Raw genomic sequence first — 14,676 nt, forward strand, 5'->3', positions numbered from 1 at the left:
TGAGAAGCATGGCTCCAATTCAGGATTCAGGCCTGCTCCACTCCATGGCATGATACTTCCTTCTGAGAATGGCCAACTAGCTGGGAATGGGGGCACATGCCTGCAATTCCAGCCACTTGGAAGGATCACAATCAAGGTCAAGCTAGGCAACTTAGACTCTGTCTCAGAATCAAAGTGTCAAAGAGGCTCAGGATGTAGCTCTGAGCACACTGAACCTTGAGGAGAGCGGCAGCAGAGGCGGGGTGGGCTGGGCAGTAGGAAGCCAACAGATAATCCAGTGTGGTCAGGGCCCAGAGGGCTCCTGAACACAAAACCCTGATGGCACATTTGCAAATGGTCTTAAGAACAAAGTGTGGGTGGAGACAGTGCTGCCCTCTAGAGAGGCAGCACCCACATGTGGCCATCAGGTGGTGGCAGGCGCTGGCAGCACTACAGTGGAATCAAGGCCAGCGGTCCCGAAAGGCCAAGGCAGCCCACAGCCAGACCAGGCTCCTGTGGCCAGTTACAGAGGTGAATGAGAACCTTGTCTACCATCTGAACCTGAAATGTAATCTCAGACACCAGACGTACCGGGTTTCCCTCCAGGGTCCACCCCTCCCTCCACTTTCTCATCTTCTATACTTCCTGAAAAGCCCGACTTCTGATCTTCTTACCTCCTTTAAGTCCAAACTCATGCATTACAAGCAGATCAAGCACACTTAACTGTGTTTTCTAGCACAGCTGTGCCTGACCAATGTATATTAAAATCTACTTTTTATCATAAATGACTTTCCCTTTATTCCCCCTTTCATGTTGGAGGCAGGGTGTTATACTGACTTTCTTAAATCACTCATGTAGGTAAGTTATATTAGCTACGAATGTCATTTCATTTCAAGATAGTAAAGGAGCATATTTTTTTTAAAAAAAAAAAAAGGACACCAAGTCTGCTAAAATCAAGTCTAAAGATGCCAAAATAGCTATGGCGACAGCTCAGGAGGTCGACTTTTACCAGATACAAACATCTAACCAGGAAAAAGCACAACAGAGAACACAGCGGAGACCTTCCAACTACCAACGAGAGCACCTGAAGCCAAGCTCAAATCTATAGGCTCAAGAGTAGTGACAGCACAGTGCCTTGCTTTGGGACATTTACAGAATCCAAATGTAATAGGGGGACAGCAACTGGGCAGTAACCCACCGCCGGTCACCTGCCATCACTGCCCGCCCTCCTACAGGGAGGAGCTTTCTGATTTTCTTTTGAGGAACCTCCTGCAGCCCTTCTTCCCACTGCTGTAGTTCAGATGAGCAAAGCCACCTTCTCTCAGCTGCAGGAAGGCACGTGATCCAGGGCTGGGCAGCAAGGATGCCGCTGCCCACTGGGGAAATGGGAGTGGACCCACGGCCCCCCCCCAAGAGTCATGGGGAAGAAGCCCTCCCCTCCCACTGGCTGCTAGAGAGACAGATCTAGCCCTGGAGCTGCTGGGGCCTCCTGGTCTCCATGAGAGAAGCCGAGACCAAGGGAAAGGGAGAGAAACACAGGAGGACACGGTGCTCCATGACATCCCTGTTCTTTCACCCAGCTCAGCAGAGCCATCTTTCTCCTAAGCACCTAAGGGGCTGAGCCATTCAGCCATGGATGTCATAGGAAAGTGGATGGTTTCTGTCACCTACCATTGCACGTTCTCACTACCCACTGACTCCAGGTGGATGGCTGAGACGTTTCCAGACATCCCCAACTCCCAAAAAGTAACTAAAATATAGTCGTGGGACAAAGGAGTGCCATCACCAGCAGTTCAAAACAGTCTGACGAGCCGTGCTCACGGAAGGGCCCTCCAATGTTGAAAGAATTAGGCATGTCTGAGTGGTAGTGTTCTGGCCCCACAGTCCCTTCACTACTGAGCCCCACTGTGGGCCAGGCATTGCTCTTCTCTGGGGAGACAGGTTAGGTGAGCACGGGCACTCCCATATGGAGCTTCTACAACTGAAGACAGGCAGCCCGTGGGAGACAAGTCTCTGATGCCAAAACTAGCACTGTTCAGGAATGTGGGTAGGTCTATCACAGAAGGATCCTACTAGCTCCAAGGCAGGCAGGAGAGGGTGGGCAAGACAATTCGGATCAACAAGTGCCCTCAATGTAGTAAGAAACAGAAAACCCAACTGGAATTGGCTTAGAGAGTAAAGGGGTTTGTGGCCACACACTGGAAAGTCCAGAGAGACCTTCAAGGGGGAGCTGATCCAGCAGCCCAGTGACATCTTAAGACCCAGTTTGCTTGCCTCAGTTCCCCATTCCAAGCTGCTGTACAGACACCTCATCCTAAGGCCAGCTCCCCTCACGGTATCAAAATGGCCAAAGCTGTTCCCATCTTTACGCCCCTGCAGCGCATGATCCAGGAGGAGGAGAGCCACCCTGTGTTTAACAGACCATCTTCCTCCAAAGTCCCAACACAGTCAGGTACTGTGGTGCATCTGTGATCCCAGCAGCTTGACAGACTGAGGCAGCAGGATCACAAGTTCAAAGCCAGCCTCAGCAACTTGGCAAGACTCTGTCTCAAAAAATAAAAAGGGCAGGGATGTGGTTCAGTGGCTTAACACCCCGAGTTCAATCCGTGATAATCAAAACAAAGAAAGTCCCAACACACTTTGAATCATGTCTGTGTGACCAAAATCAGGTGACACACCTACTTCCTGAGCCAAATACAATCACCATACCCAGTTGGGTCAAGCCATAGCTACCCGAACCACTCACTTTAGAAAGCAGATGGAATTACCTTGACCACATTAGGACATCCGGGCTGAACTTCGGTGCCTAGGAGAGTTCACCCCCTACCACCACCCAAGGGAGAAAAACGAAGCCCTGGCTGATGCCCGTGTGTGTGGGAGAAAGTGGGGAGGGATTTGGGGGGCAATAGAATGTCAGTACAGCACCTCTTCTTTTAGAGCAGGAACCTACTCTTAATCCCCAACTCTCAGTCCATAAGCCATTTGTTTAGCAAATGTGAATTTTTTTGAAAGCAGCAAAGCAAAAAGTAGGCCTTACTTCTGGACTCTACTGAGCCTGAGGGAAAGTTTTGCTTGACATAACAGGTTGATGCTCTGGTGCATGTTTATTTTTACCAAACAGAACTCCAACAGGGCTTCGTAGAAATGACAAGCTCTCCCTTTCGCAGTGTGAGGCAGGACACCGCCATCCTGCCTGAGGACATCTCGAGCAGCCCTGTTATTCCACCTGTGGAGCGCACGTGTACAGCGCACGTCCGGCAAGCTCCCCACCGCTTCTCCTCCCCGACCACGAAGACATGGCTTCTCACTGACCACACTCATCCCTGCTGACCCTGGTGAGACCCCAGAATCCTCAATCGAATCCCAGGCAGCCGCTGCCACAGCTGGCAGCAGGATGAAACCCACACACTCTTCCTCTCAGGGTGCTTGTTCCAGCTGGGGATGGCCCTAAGGTGGCCAGACCCGTCCCTCCAAAGGCCCCCCTCTAACCCAGGACTGGCTTGAGGTTCAAATCCACAATCCCCACATTTGACCTCCTCTCTCGTGATAACACAATCTACGACTCGGGAGGGCCACTCTCCTTTTCCATGTTCTTCGGAGGATTTTTTTTTTTTTTAAAGAACAAAGAAAAAAAGCAGAATCTGAACCTTCAGGCAGAAACTAAGATTGAAAGCTTTCATCAAAAGCTAACAAAATTCTCCTGGGGGTGCTGGAGGGAGGACCAGGTCCACCCTTCTCTTACAGGCTGCATGGTGCAGTTTGGAGCCCCATATGCAGATCCACTGCCCAGCAGCCCACCCAAGACAAAGGGACATGCACTGAGCAGGCAGGAAAGAAATCAGACCCAGAGGAGACAAGGTCAAGTGAATGCCACAGGCCAAAGGTCACTTCAGTCAGCTTTTTAAATGCTGCAACCAAAACACCTGATAAGAACAATTTTGGAGGAGGAAAAGTTTATTTGGGGCACTTGGTTTCAGAGGTCGCAGTCCAGACAGCCGGCTCCATTGCTCTGGGTTTCAGATGAGGCAGAGCATCATGGTGGAAAGGTGTAGTAGAGGAGAGCCGCTCAGGACATGACAATCAGGAGGCAGAGAGAGCTCTGCAGACCAGGGATAAAATATAACCCCAAAAGCATACCCCCAGTGACCCACCTCCTCCAGTCACCACCTAGTTAATACCTATCAGTGAAGTAATGCACTGATTAGGTTAAGGCTCTCATAACCGAGTCATTTTACCTCTAAACTTTCCTGCACTATCTCACACATGAGCTTCTGGGGGACACCTTAGGGTCTAAACCATAACAGGCCCCAAATGCTTATGATGGGGAAGTGCAAGGAGAGTGCTGCAGTCTGGCTGGGCACAAAATCATGAGCCACTCACAGCCTTGTAGATTCAAACAGCAATTCTTTATTCCCGAACTCTCACCCGCACTCTACACGCACGTTCTGGGGAAAATCCACACCTCCACCAGGCTCTGCATCCCAAAATACTCTCTGAATCCCAGGAGAACTCAACGGGAACTCAAGGAGTGGGCACCTGAGGCAGCAGGATGTCCTATTCCCAGCAGGATCCACCTTAAACCTGGAACCGCGGGATCCACACCCTAAACCTGGAACCACCCTAAACCCGGATCCGCCCTGGTCCTTGAACAGGGTCACCTTTCTCAAACATTCATGCAATGTCACTGCAAATGACCTGGGTCCAAGGCAAGCCCATTTCCACAATGGAGAGTCTTCCCTCTAAGCAACATTGGGTAGGCTGACAAGGAAATTGCCATGCATCATTCCTACTTGGCTATGACTTTCAGCAGGGGAGGACCCACAAGATCCTGGCCTGGCCTCAGCATCCCCTGCCACTCATGGACAAGACTCCAGCAAAGAAGAAATTAGGCGATGCACACCGAGCTCTTGGGAGAGGCCTGGGGCCACGCTGAGTGCTTTGAAAGCATTAACTCATGTCATCTTCTCTATGATCCAAGAGGAAGTGTGACACACATGCTTTCCTCTGCCCATTGCCTGAGGGCCCTGGTGAGGCTCTCAGTCACAGCCTTCTGCTCCCTGTCAACCACAACCAACCCAACAAAGCAGGCTTCCTTCATGCTGTATGCAGACTCTGCAAGGACACTGGATTCTTTTTGGATCCTGCAAGGCTTGGTGCCACCAGACACCACTTTTGCCACTATGTGCAGAGAGCCCACTGAAGACTGACACCAGCACAAAGGACACAGAGCCAAGGGAGGGGAGAAACCACTGACACCTCCAGAGGACCTGGAGCCAAGGCCACCTGAAGAACGCAAACAGTACTTGGGTTCCCAGCCACAGCAAAAACATTCCCATCAGCCCAGGCTTGGGGTCTATGCCACCAAAGCCAGAAGAGGGCTGAGATATTAGGTTGTTGAGTGGCAGCATCAGGAGCAGTCACTGTGCTGTGTGTATCTCCAGTATGGGTCAGACATGGCCTCCCAAGTCAGCTGTCCCCACCACACATCAGGCAGCCTCGGGAAAGGGTGGGGCAGCACAAGCCTAAGTGTTTAAGAAGAGGACCCAGAGGCTTCAGGAGGGGCTGGGGGAAACGTGACCCACCTCTGATAGTGCTGAGCCACCCAGCAGGAGGGAAAATCTTCAGGAAAGATTGGATCCAGCAGCTCAAACGACATTGTTGATTTTCACTCCCATTTCTCCACCATGTTGGTGCCACTTGGTGTTAGGATCTTCCCACAGGGCATAAAAGTCGCCAAAAACTTGAGGGATGGAGTCATTGACTGTCCAGGCCTGGATCAGCCAATCTCCTCCAAAGCATGGCGGGTAGAGGGGAAGGACGGGGTCAACTCCATCAAACCACGTGGACAGAGTGGGGAGGAGGAGGAGTTCACCACAGAGATCCAGGGTAGAATAAGGGTTAATCTTGTGTTAATTTGAAGGGATCCCAGGATACCCAGGTATCTGCTTAAACATCATCTCTCTGAGCCTGGGGGCGTTTCCAGAAGAGATTCACATTTGCACTGGTGAACTGAGCAGGGCAGATGGCCTGCAGCCATGAGCCTGGCATCATGCACTCCATGGAGGCCTGAGCAGCGCACGCGCGCGCACACACACACACACACACACACACACACACACACACACACACACACACACACACAGGAAGGCGAATTCTCTCGAGCTGCACCACTGCTCTCCTGCCCTTGGTGCTCTCAATTCTCAGGCCTTTCCAATTCAGACTGCATCTGTAACAGCAACCCTCTGGACATCAGGCCTTGTGCTTGTACCACCAGCATCCCCGATCTCCAGCCTGCACGCTATAGACCACGGGCACGTGCAAGCCATTATCATCCATGCCCACATTGGCCAGTACTTACAATAAATCTTTCTAGAGATGCAAACTGCTGGTTCTTTCTCTGCAGAGCCTGTAGTCCCCATATGTAGCTACAATCTGATGGTCATGGGGGCAGCCTTCAAGATGTCCCCTGCCTTGTGTGTATTCCCCTCCCACATTACATCAGGGCTGATCTGTGTAACTAGAAAATACAGTGGAAGTGGTTGGTGTCAGCTCCAAGATCAGGTTATCAAAACATAATGGCTGACATCTTCAGTATGCTCTCGCTCTTGAGCTATGCCCTATGGAAATCGGCTACTGTTGTCCACAGCCCTAACGAGAGGCCCAGAGGGCCAGGAGCCAAAGCTGCCTGTTCAGTCACGTGAGTAAACATGAGAATGGCCCCTCCAGTCCCAGCCAAGCCTTCAGATGGCAGCAACTTTGGCCAGCAGCCACCTCTTGAGAGACCCTGACCCCCCAGCCAAGTCATTCCCAGATTCCTCACAAAAAAAGATTACAAATATTTGTTGTTTTAAACAAACAAGTTTGGAGATAGTTATCTCTTGCTGTGTCACAAATTAATACAATAAGCAGAAATAGAAAACGTCCCCACCACAATCCAACCACCATGTTTATTTGCTTGCTGTGATGCTTGTGCCCTCAGTTTAGGTGTTAGAGAAAACTTAATTCCTTGTGCAATGTCGGGAGGTGGTTAGGTCAAGAGGGCTTTACCCTCTCCAGTGGATTAATGTCCTTACCACAAGAATGGGATTGTTTAAAAGAAGCGAGTTCCACTCTCTTCCCTCTCACACGCTCTCCTCTGTGATGCTTCTGCCACACCATGACTCAGCAGAGGGCCTGGCCAATGCAGCGCCTCCCATGCTGGACTTCCAGCCTCAGAACCATGAGCCCAGTAAATTTCTGTCCATTCTAGATCACCCTGTCTGTGGCAGCCTGTCACAGTAGCATAAGAGTCTGACACTTCCCTCTCAGTGTAAACTTTTATCTTCCTTCTTTGAACATCTGCCTCATAGTTTGAGTTTTCTTAATTCAGCAGGAAGCAAGGCAATCAATTATTTAGAAGAATGTGACTGGCACAGTCCTAACTGCATCTGACTGTAATGCCTCCACATCGGGGCCTAGCAGGTGCTCAGGGCCACAAAAGCACTGAGCTAGTTACATGAACTCGTTCTTGGTCGAACTGTGACAGATGAAAGGAAAGCCATTAATTTTTAGCAAAAGAAATCTGTAATCAAATGCAGAAGTTGCTCAGTGATGTTTCAGCCTCACAATATACACTCGAAGCCAGTAACACACACAAATACACGCTTGGTATTAGAATGTTTACACAAAATAAACTCCACAGTTCTGAATCTAAAGTAGCCTGCAACGTTCTTTCTATACCATTGCTGTTAAAATATATCTTTTGATTAGGCAACCTCTCTTAGTAACATAATTTTTATATTAAAGAAAAATGATGATAGTTAACATTTACTGAGCTTGTGGGAAGCATATTTATTGAGATGACAAATGGTCTCTCTCATTTTATTCATGCAATAACTCAATGAAGCAGAGAATTTTCTTATCCCCATTTTATAACTAAGAAAACCAAAAGGGATTAAGTAACTTCCCAAGGTCACACCACTAGGAAGGAACAGAGCCACAGTCTGACCCTCAATGATCACCTGCTTTGTCACACCTGCCCCTGGGGGCACACGTGGGCCTGAGAGCAGGATGAGGCCAGTGCAAACTCACTGCCAGCCTGCCCCACTGGCTACAGCCCTCCCAGCCCAGCACCCACCACCTCAGCAGGTCCTGTCTGCCAACAAACAGCTGTTCCTCCTGCGGCCAGAAACCAGAAGAAAGCTCTGACAGCAGGCAGAGAGGAACTCTGTCAGCAATTGACCTTCTCCAAACTTACACATCCAGCTGACCACTTTGCTTTGTTCCATTCTCTCCTTCTGTAATAATCACCTGTTGAACAGATGACCTTCTACCTGCAAACCACAAACTCTCAAATCACTTAAACCCATTGTTCCCTTGAGGAGACTTCATATTATACAACTGCCTAGTCAAGAAATTGTTTTTCTCTACCCTATTTATGGGATAAAATTTTTCCCAGAATTATCAGATTCCAAAATACCCTTTAGACAACGCTCCCAACAACATACACACCCAACACCTTACGCACCCTGTTCCCTCCTCATCCAGTCTGCCTGGGTGGGTAAGATTGCTCTCTCCATCTCATAGATGGGCAAACACATGCTTGCAGAAGTTAAGTAGTTCACCCGGAAACACAATTTGCAAGTAATGGAGCGGGAACTTGAGTGTAAGCCAAGTCTTTACACAAGTCAGTAAATGACAGGGAATATAATCCTTTCTGTCACTGATGATTCAGAACTGGCCTCTGAAGACTGCAGCCTTTCCTATAGACACTGATTGCAAGCATGCCACAGGGTTTTAGCATGGCCAGGTGAAATGAAGGACCAGCTAACAAAATGCTACCAGTCACTATTTATGATTATCGTTTAACTGGCTCTGATGTTCTCAAGACATCATTTTAGAACCTGAAGAAAGGGGAGAAACTAGAAGAGTAGGGCTTGGATAAGAGGTCAAAGTGACAGACATATGTCAACGATACAAATGCTGCTTACATCACCTGGCAGCACCAAGATGGAAGAGCTACCACTACAAATGCACCCAACTCTGAGCCCTGACACAGCCGCGAAATATATTTCCCTCCTGGTCTAATTTAAAAGCAATTTTTGAGGAACCACCAACAAACTGCTTATCTCACCTAAAATGGGGGGGAAATACTGGAAACTACCCAAATGGTAAATTGACCATATTAAATTAGTCAATTTAATATGGTACATTAACTCATCCAGGTATATAAAAAAGGTTACCAGAAAAACCACTTCTACAGTAGGAAGCCGAGCAAGGAGGCAGGCTGGGAAACGACAGGCTGGAGGTTGTGGGTGCAGCTCAGAAAACACATTCAGTACAAAATGATGTTTTATGGGAGCTGGGTTTTTTTTTTTTTAATTCACTACAGTTTTAATAAGATAAACATCACAGAAAAAAATGGCTCTTAGGTAAAAATAAGCTCCATCATACCCATAACCAGAGAAACAGAAATGAAAGATCTTCTGCCAGCCTCATTTTTCTCCTGTGATATTATCAGAGACTCAAAACCTGGATCCTACCATGCTCTACACAGCTGGGCAGCAGCGCCACCTCTCAGGCTGCTGTGGAAGAAGCGTGGCTCAACAAACACCTGGAGAGGGCAGCAGAGGCTGCCACCCAGCCTAGAAAGGCACCTTGACCTGCAGGTCTACTTCTGGGAATGCTTCCAATAAACACACTCACACAGGGACACCATGACGGCACAGGGGTATTGGCTGTGGCACTATTAGTAGTCACAACGTTGGAAAATTCTCAATACTCAGCTGCTGGCAGACTGGTTAAACTCACTCTAGTGCAATCAGACAATGACACAGTAACGGGACAAGGAAGATGGGAGCCCCTTGGCACAACAACACAGATCCTCCCTAAGATGTGAAGTGAGGGGCGAGTGGGAAAGGCACTGGCCAGCTACATGTGCACACGCTGTCGTGTGGGGACACAGAACCTCTCTGCAACTGGCAACGGTGAGGGCATCCAGAGAGCACCAGCTGGCTGGGACCCGTGAGCAGAGACTCAACGTTTAACCTCCATTATTTTGAACCATGTGCATACACATCACTTATTGAGTGAACGTAGATAAATTTTGTCTCCTTTGGTTGCTTTCTTCTTATTATTAAGGCATACATGTGAAAAGAGCACAGTCCTGTAACAGCCCCCACACTCACCTCCACCCTTGCCCCCCCTACCTTGCCAAAGCCTGGACCTTCATGGTGTGCCGCTCCTCCTGCTCGGTCACCTTCCTTTTCAAGGTGTCCACCTCCTGCCGGAGCGCAGCCGAATGTTCCATCTCGCCATCAAGCAGGTTCCGCAGGGATCTGGGAAGAGGGGCCCAACTGTTCAGATGCCATCAAACAGGTTCATCAAGCCCAGAAAACTGTTCTTGACCCAAGTCCAGACTCATTCACTGTCCACAGGACTCTGCACAAATTCTAAGTCAAGTCTATTTCATAGAAACTTATTTCAGGAGATAGCTAACACTGCCAATCACCTCAGAGCAAGAATTATGAGGAGCCCAGAGCAGTTATCTGCAGTCAGGCCCCATGTCCCCGTTTTCCTAGGAGCAGACGGCCATCTGACTGTGTGGATCAAGGTAGAGCAAGGACTTGACAAGTCTCAGGGAAGTCCTTTTAAAACACACCCCCCAAAAGGTGCAGGATATTATTCGGACTCATTTTGTCACAGACGCAGCAAGTAAGAGATGTAGCCAAGGAAAGGATGTCAGGAGAGACCAAAAGAATATCTGGAGCATAAAAACAGAATATACACTCGGATGATACGACAGCTGTCCAGCCTCCCTGCCCACCACCCACATCACACAGGGAGCCTGGCCTTCCTCGGCACCTCCGGCTGAGCAAGCACCGTGCTGCGGCAGGGCTGGCACTTGACATTCCCCTCCAAAACATATTCTCTCGTGTGTCTGTCACTCCCAGTCTCAAAAAGGGAGTAGACCAGGAGCTCGCCTCAAGTTTCCACCCAGAAACAAGCCTCACGTGGTTCTGTAGACCATTTCCTTCACTATGCACAAGTGGCTAGTTCTAGTCGACAGTGACCGACTGTGGTGCACCTGCACAATCCAGGACACTGCCACAAAACAACAGCGTGCAGCCAAAAGCGCCAGGCCCCAAGCCTAGCCCACAGTTCACCGACTCCCTCAAGACCTGTGCTCCTGGGGAACTGGGGAGACTCCCCTCTCGGGCCTGGAAGCCCTGGCACCAACACACTATGATTTTTTTTCCTTCTCTGGGAAGAAAAAAATGACAGACAATGAGTTCTGTTCTTCACAAGGGAAAATAAATCCTGTGGCTCCTTCCCAGCAAACAGCTCCTGCTTGAGCCAGGGCTTTGGGCCCTTTGTGGAAAGTGCATTTTAGTTGGAAAATGGTGCTGTCTGTAAGGACTCTTTTTAAAACACACTTTTTTTTTTTTTTTTTTTTTTAAACAGATCACACTCATTTGCTTTCACGTTCCATAAAAGATGGGGAAGAAGCTTGTGAAGTGGTACTGGCCTGCTGCCTCCCCAGGTGGGGCCGCTTCCTGGTTAATGGCAGGCAGGCCCCTACCAGCCACAGCATGGCCAAGACAGGTTCTGGCAGAGGAGAAGCCCAACAGCAGACAAAAGCCAACAGCAGACAAAAGCCAACAGCAGGTGGCGTCTGGCACTGGTTTCAACAGGGAAGGAAAGAATAAAGATGTTTGCTTCTGGGTGTCTTCAAGGAGCTTTTGTTGGACACACCCTCAGATAGTATTAGTGCCTGGACTCTAAAACAGGCCCTTGATCAAAGGCCATTCCAACGGGCCTTTGGGATAAGGGGTGGTCCAGGGGCTTCTTTCTGAAGTGATAACAATGTTCTAAAATTGACTGTGGTAATGATCGTAAGCATCTGTGAAAACACTAAAAACTGCTGGCCTGCACATGCTCAATGGGCAAGCTATAGGGAGTGTGGATTTTATCTCAATAAAGGCTACTTTTTAAAGAGAATCAAAGGCTGTTCTTCCAAATTCTTGTTCTAAGGTGATGCCATTATTCAAGGTTCTCATTCCTTGCTTGCACATAAGCCACACTGGACACTCAGGTGGCACAGCCAGTCAGAAACTAAGATATCACCAGTTGCGCTTGCCAATGAAGCAAAACTGCCTTCATCTGTTAATTCTCTGCCTGAGGAAGATCAGAACAGACTAAAAGCACGGTACCTGTTCTCTTCTTCCAGCTCATCCTTTCTGTTCATCATGGCCACGATGGCTTGTCGTAGTTCATCTAAGGAAAGAAAGCAAAGTCAAAGTCCATCAGTAGATCTTGCCTGTCAGACCATCACCTCACCTCGCTGGATCATCTGCCCTTAGGACAGCTTGTCTGGAAAGTTCCTTGTTCCTTTCAAAAGTAATTCCTGCACAGTCTTAGAGATCCAGTAGGCTCAGCTGTGCATTTCCATCAGCCACACGAAGTATAAGGGCAGGGCAGGATAAGAACAAATAAAGAGCTACTTCCTTGGTGAACACATTTGGCTTGCGATTCCTTAATGTTTCCCAAGTCCCCAATCCTGGACAGCCTCTATTTTGAACAATGATTTATTCCCTATTAAAGCTATTTATCAACCTAGACAGGAGATCGAGTGACCCTGGCTCCATAATGGCACAGAGGTAGTCATTCAGGTTTAGTCAAGGACCAGGCTTTCCCTTCTCTCCCTCTACAGCTAGTTATGGGCAACACAACTGGGATCTTCAATACCCAGCCATGTTCGCTCTCAGAAGCTACTTCCCAAACATCCTCCATAGGAAAGCCTGCCTGGGTAGAAACCACACTCTCCCATCTACATCAAACCCAAGTGTTGCCATTGTGCTGATCACTTCCAAGTCACTCAGACCTACGATCAGAAATTTTGATTTTTCCTGGAGAGCTACAGTTGTTTGGTCTATTTCCCTTAATAGACCCTAGGAACTATATCACCCTCCGAAGACTGGCTACTAGAAGCTCATAGCAAAAATTGTGCACCTAGCAGGAGAATGTGTACTTCAAAGCCCACTGAAGCACACAGGCCCAGATGACGAGGCCACAACAGACACCAAGGGATTTAATTCCTAGCACCATACTTCAAGACCATAGATATGTATGACCCTTGCAAAATTTCTTGACCTTGAAATTGTTTTTAACAGCAAAAAAACACATTTCTGGAAAAGAATAATAAAGATTAGAAAGAAGAGGGGCAAAAGGAAGAGTAAGGTCAATAAGTCCACAGCAGAGTTAAGCAGTCTTGAAAAACAAAGGCCACCCCAAGGAGAAAGGCACAGGATAGGAAATGGGTGAAGCCAGAGCACAGCAAGCTGCCCACCTGAGCCGTGCTCTGCGGGAGTTGAGGTGGCCCAGAGTAAACATGTTCATTCATTCACACACTCAACATCTATTGAGCCCTACTGGGTTCAAGCACCTTCCCAAGGAAGGACTCTCACAAGAGGATTCTTAACCCACAAGAAAGCACATTCACATTTGCCTATGATGAAAGAGTCTGGAAGAATTTTCATTCTGAACTCAACTAGGTTGGGTCCTTGATCAGAGCCTTGAACCAGCACCTCAGCTTTTCAGAGGCCTTCTTTCAGGCACAAAGGGGAGCAGCACCTACCCTCTTGCCCCCCTGGGGTGCTGCAAGGACCAGAGGAGAGATTAGATAGGATGGTGCTATCAGGACCATGCCTCTCTCAGCCTATGGCTATAAGCATTAGCCCTTTAGAACTCATCATAATGCTATATGAGTTAATTATACTAAAATGGAAACGCTGATACATCTGTGGGGAAAAAAGTAATTTATTCATGTTATCATGGGGCAGGGACCCTAGACACAATATATTTTGGAAGACAAGCAGGATAAACTCTCTCTGGCTCTTATCTCCAGGAAGCCCAGGACAAGTGGCAGCTTCGTGTTGGGGCACCTTAGGGAGTAGCTCCTTACTCCAAAGCCCATTTGAATTCTGAGTTTTCTTACAGTTTCTTTCCCCTTATAGTTCTTGGCTGGCCCAAGTCTCATAAGAGAAAAAAAATAAGATGCTCATAATTGTATCATGAGGCTGGAATAGGTGACATTTCAATAAAAACAAAGAAACACCCCCGCCCCTTTTGCTGGGCATCCCAGTCAGCCATGTGTCTGCTGTGGTGGAACGTCCTGTGCAGACCTGGTCAACATGGATGGACTGCCTGTACTGAGCCTAGGGCAGGCAACAGCACAACAGATGGCACGTGGCAATGCATGCTCCTCTGCTGCCTGAGCTCAGAGAAGGGGTGTACTGGACTGCGCCGCCTTCAGGGCCCTGAAGGAGTTGTTCATCACCACCGTGGTCATGTGCTGACATCTGTCACTCCATGCAGCTCCTGAATACCACCCAACCTTTTCCCTATGCTCAGAGAGGGAGATCTAGTGGACTCCTGAGAGACCCTCCAGAGCAACTGTGGCTCAACCATCTTGGCCTTATCCACAGAGATTCTCACCCAAGATAATAACCCAGTGCATGTTAGTTCATGCATTTCCTGGCCAGAACCCATCTTCCCTCGCACTTCCAGTCTCAACAAGAAAACCAACCAATTCTCCAGGCCCTGATGAAAAGGTACCTCTTCTGTGAAGGCCTCCCTGACCCCACCACCCTGCAGCACATTGCAAGGTATGCAGTAATTAGTCACCTGTCTGCCGAGGTGTGCACGACTCCAAAGCAC

General features: G+C 48.7%; 1 protein-coding gene across 4 annotated transcripts in view; it reads right to left on the reverse strand.

The window, feature by feature from the left end:
- The window catches only part of Snx29 (sorting nexin 29), a 375,232-nt gene that overhangs the window by 252,713 nt on the left and 107,843 nt on the right, over positions 1 to 14,676 (reverse strand). For all 4 annotated transcript variants that reach the window (XM_078024349.1, XM_078024351.1, XM_078024350.1 and 1 more), the window contains 2 exons: positions 12,171 to 12,234; positions 10,167 to 10,295 (listed from right to left, as the gene is read on the reverse strand). In XM_078024349.1, the coding sequence (XP_077880475.1) occupies positions 10,167 to 10,295; positions 12,171 to 12,234 (193 nt within the window). The remainder of the gene's footprint in view (positions 1 to 10,166; positions 10,296 to 12,170; positions 12,235 to 14,676) is intronic.

This window comes from Ictidomys tridecemlineatus, chromosome 10, assembly GCF_052094955.1.
Source record: "Ictidomys tridecemlineatus isolate mIctTri1 chromosome 10, mIctTri1.hap1, whole genome shotgun sequence".
NCBI classification, from domain to species: domain Eukaryota; kingdom Metazoa; phylum Chordata; class Mammalia; order Rodentia; family Sciuridae; genus Ictidomys; species Ictidomys tridecemlineatus.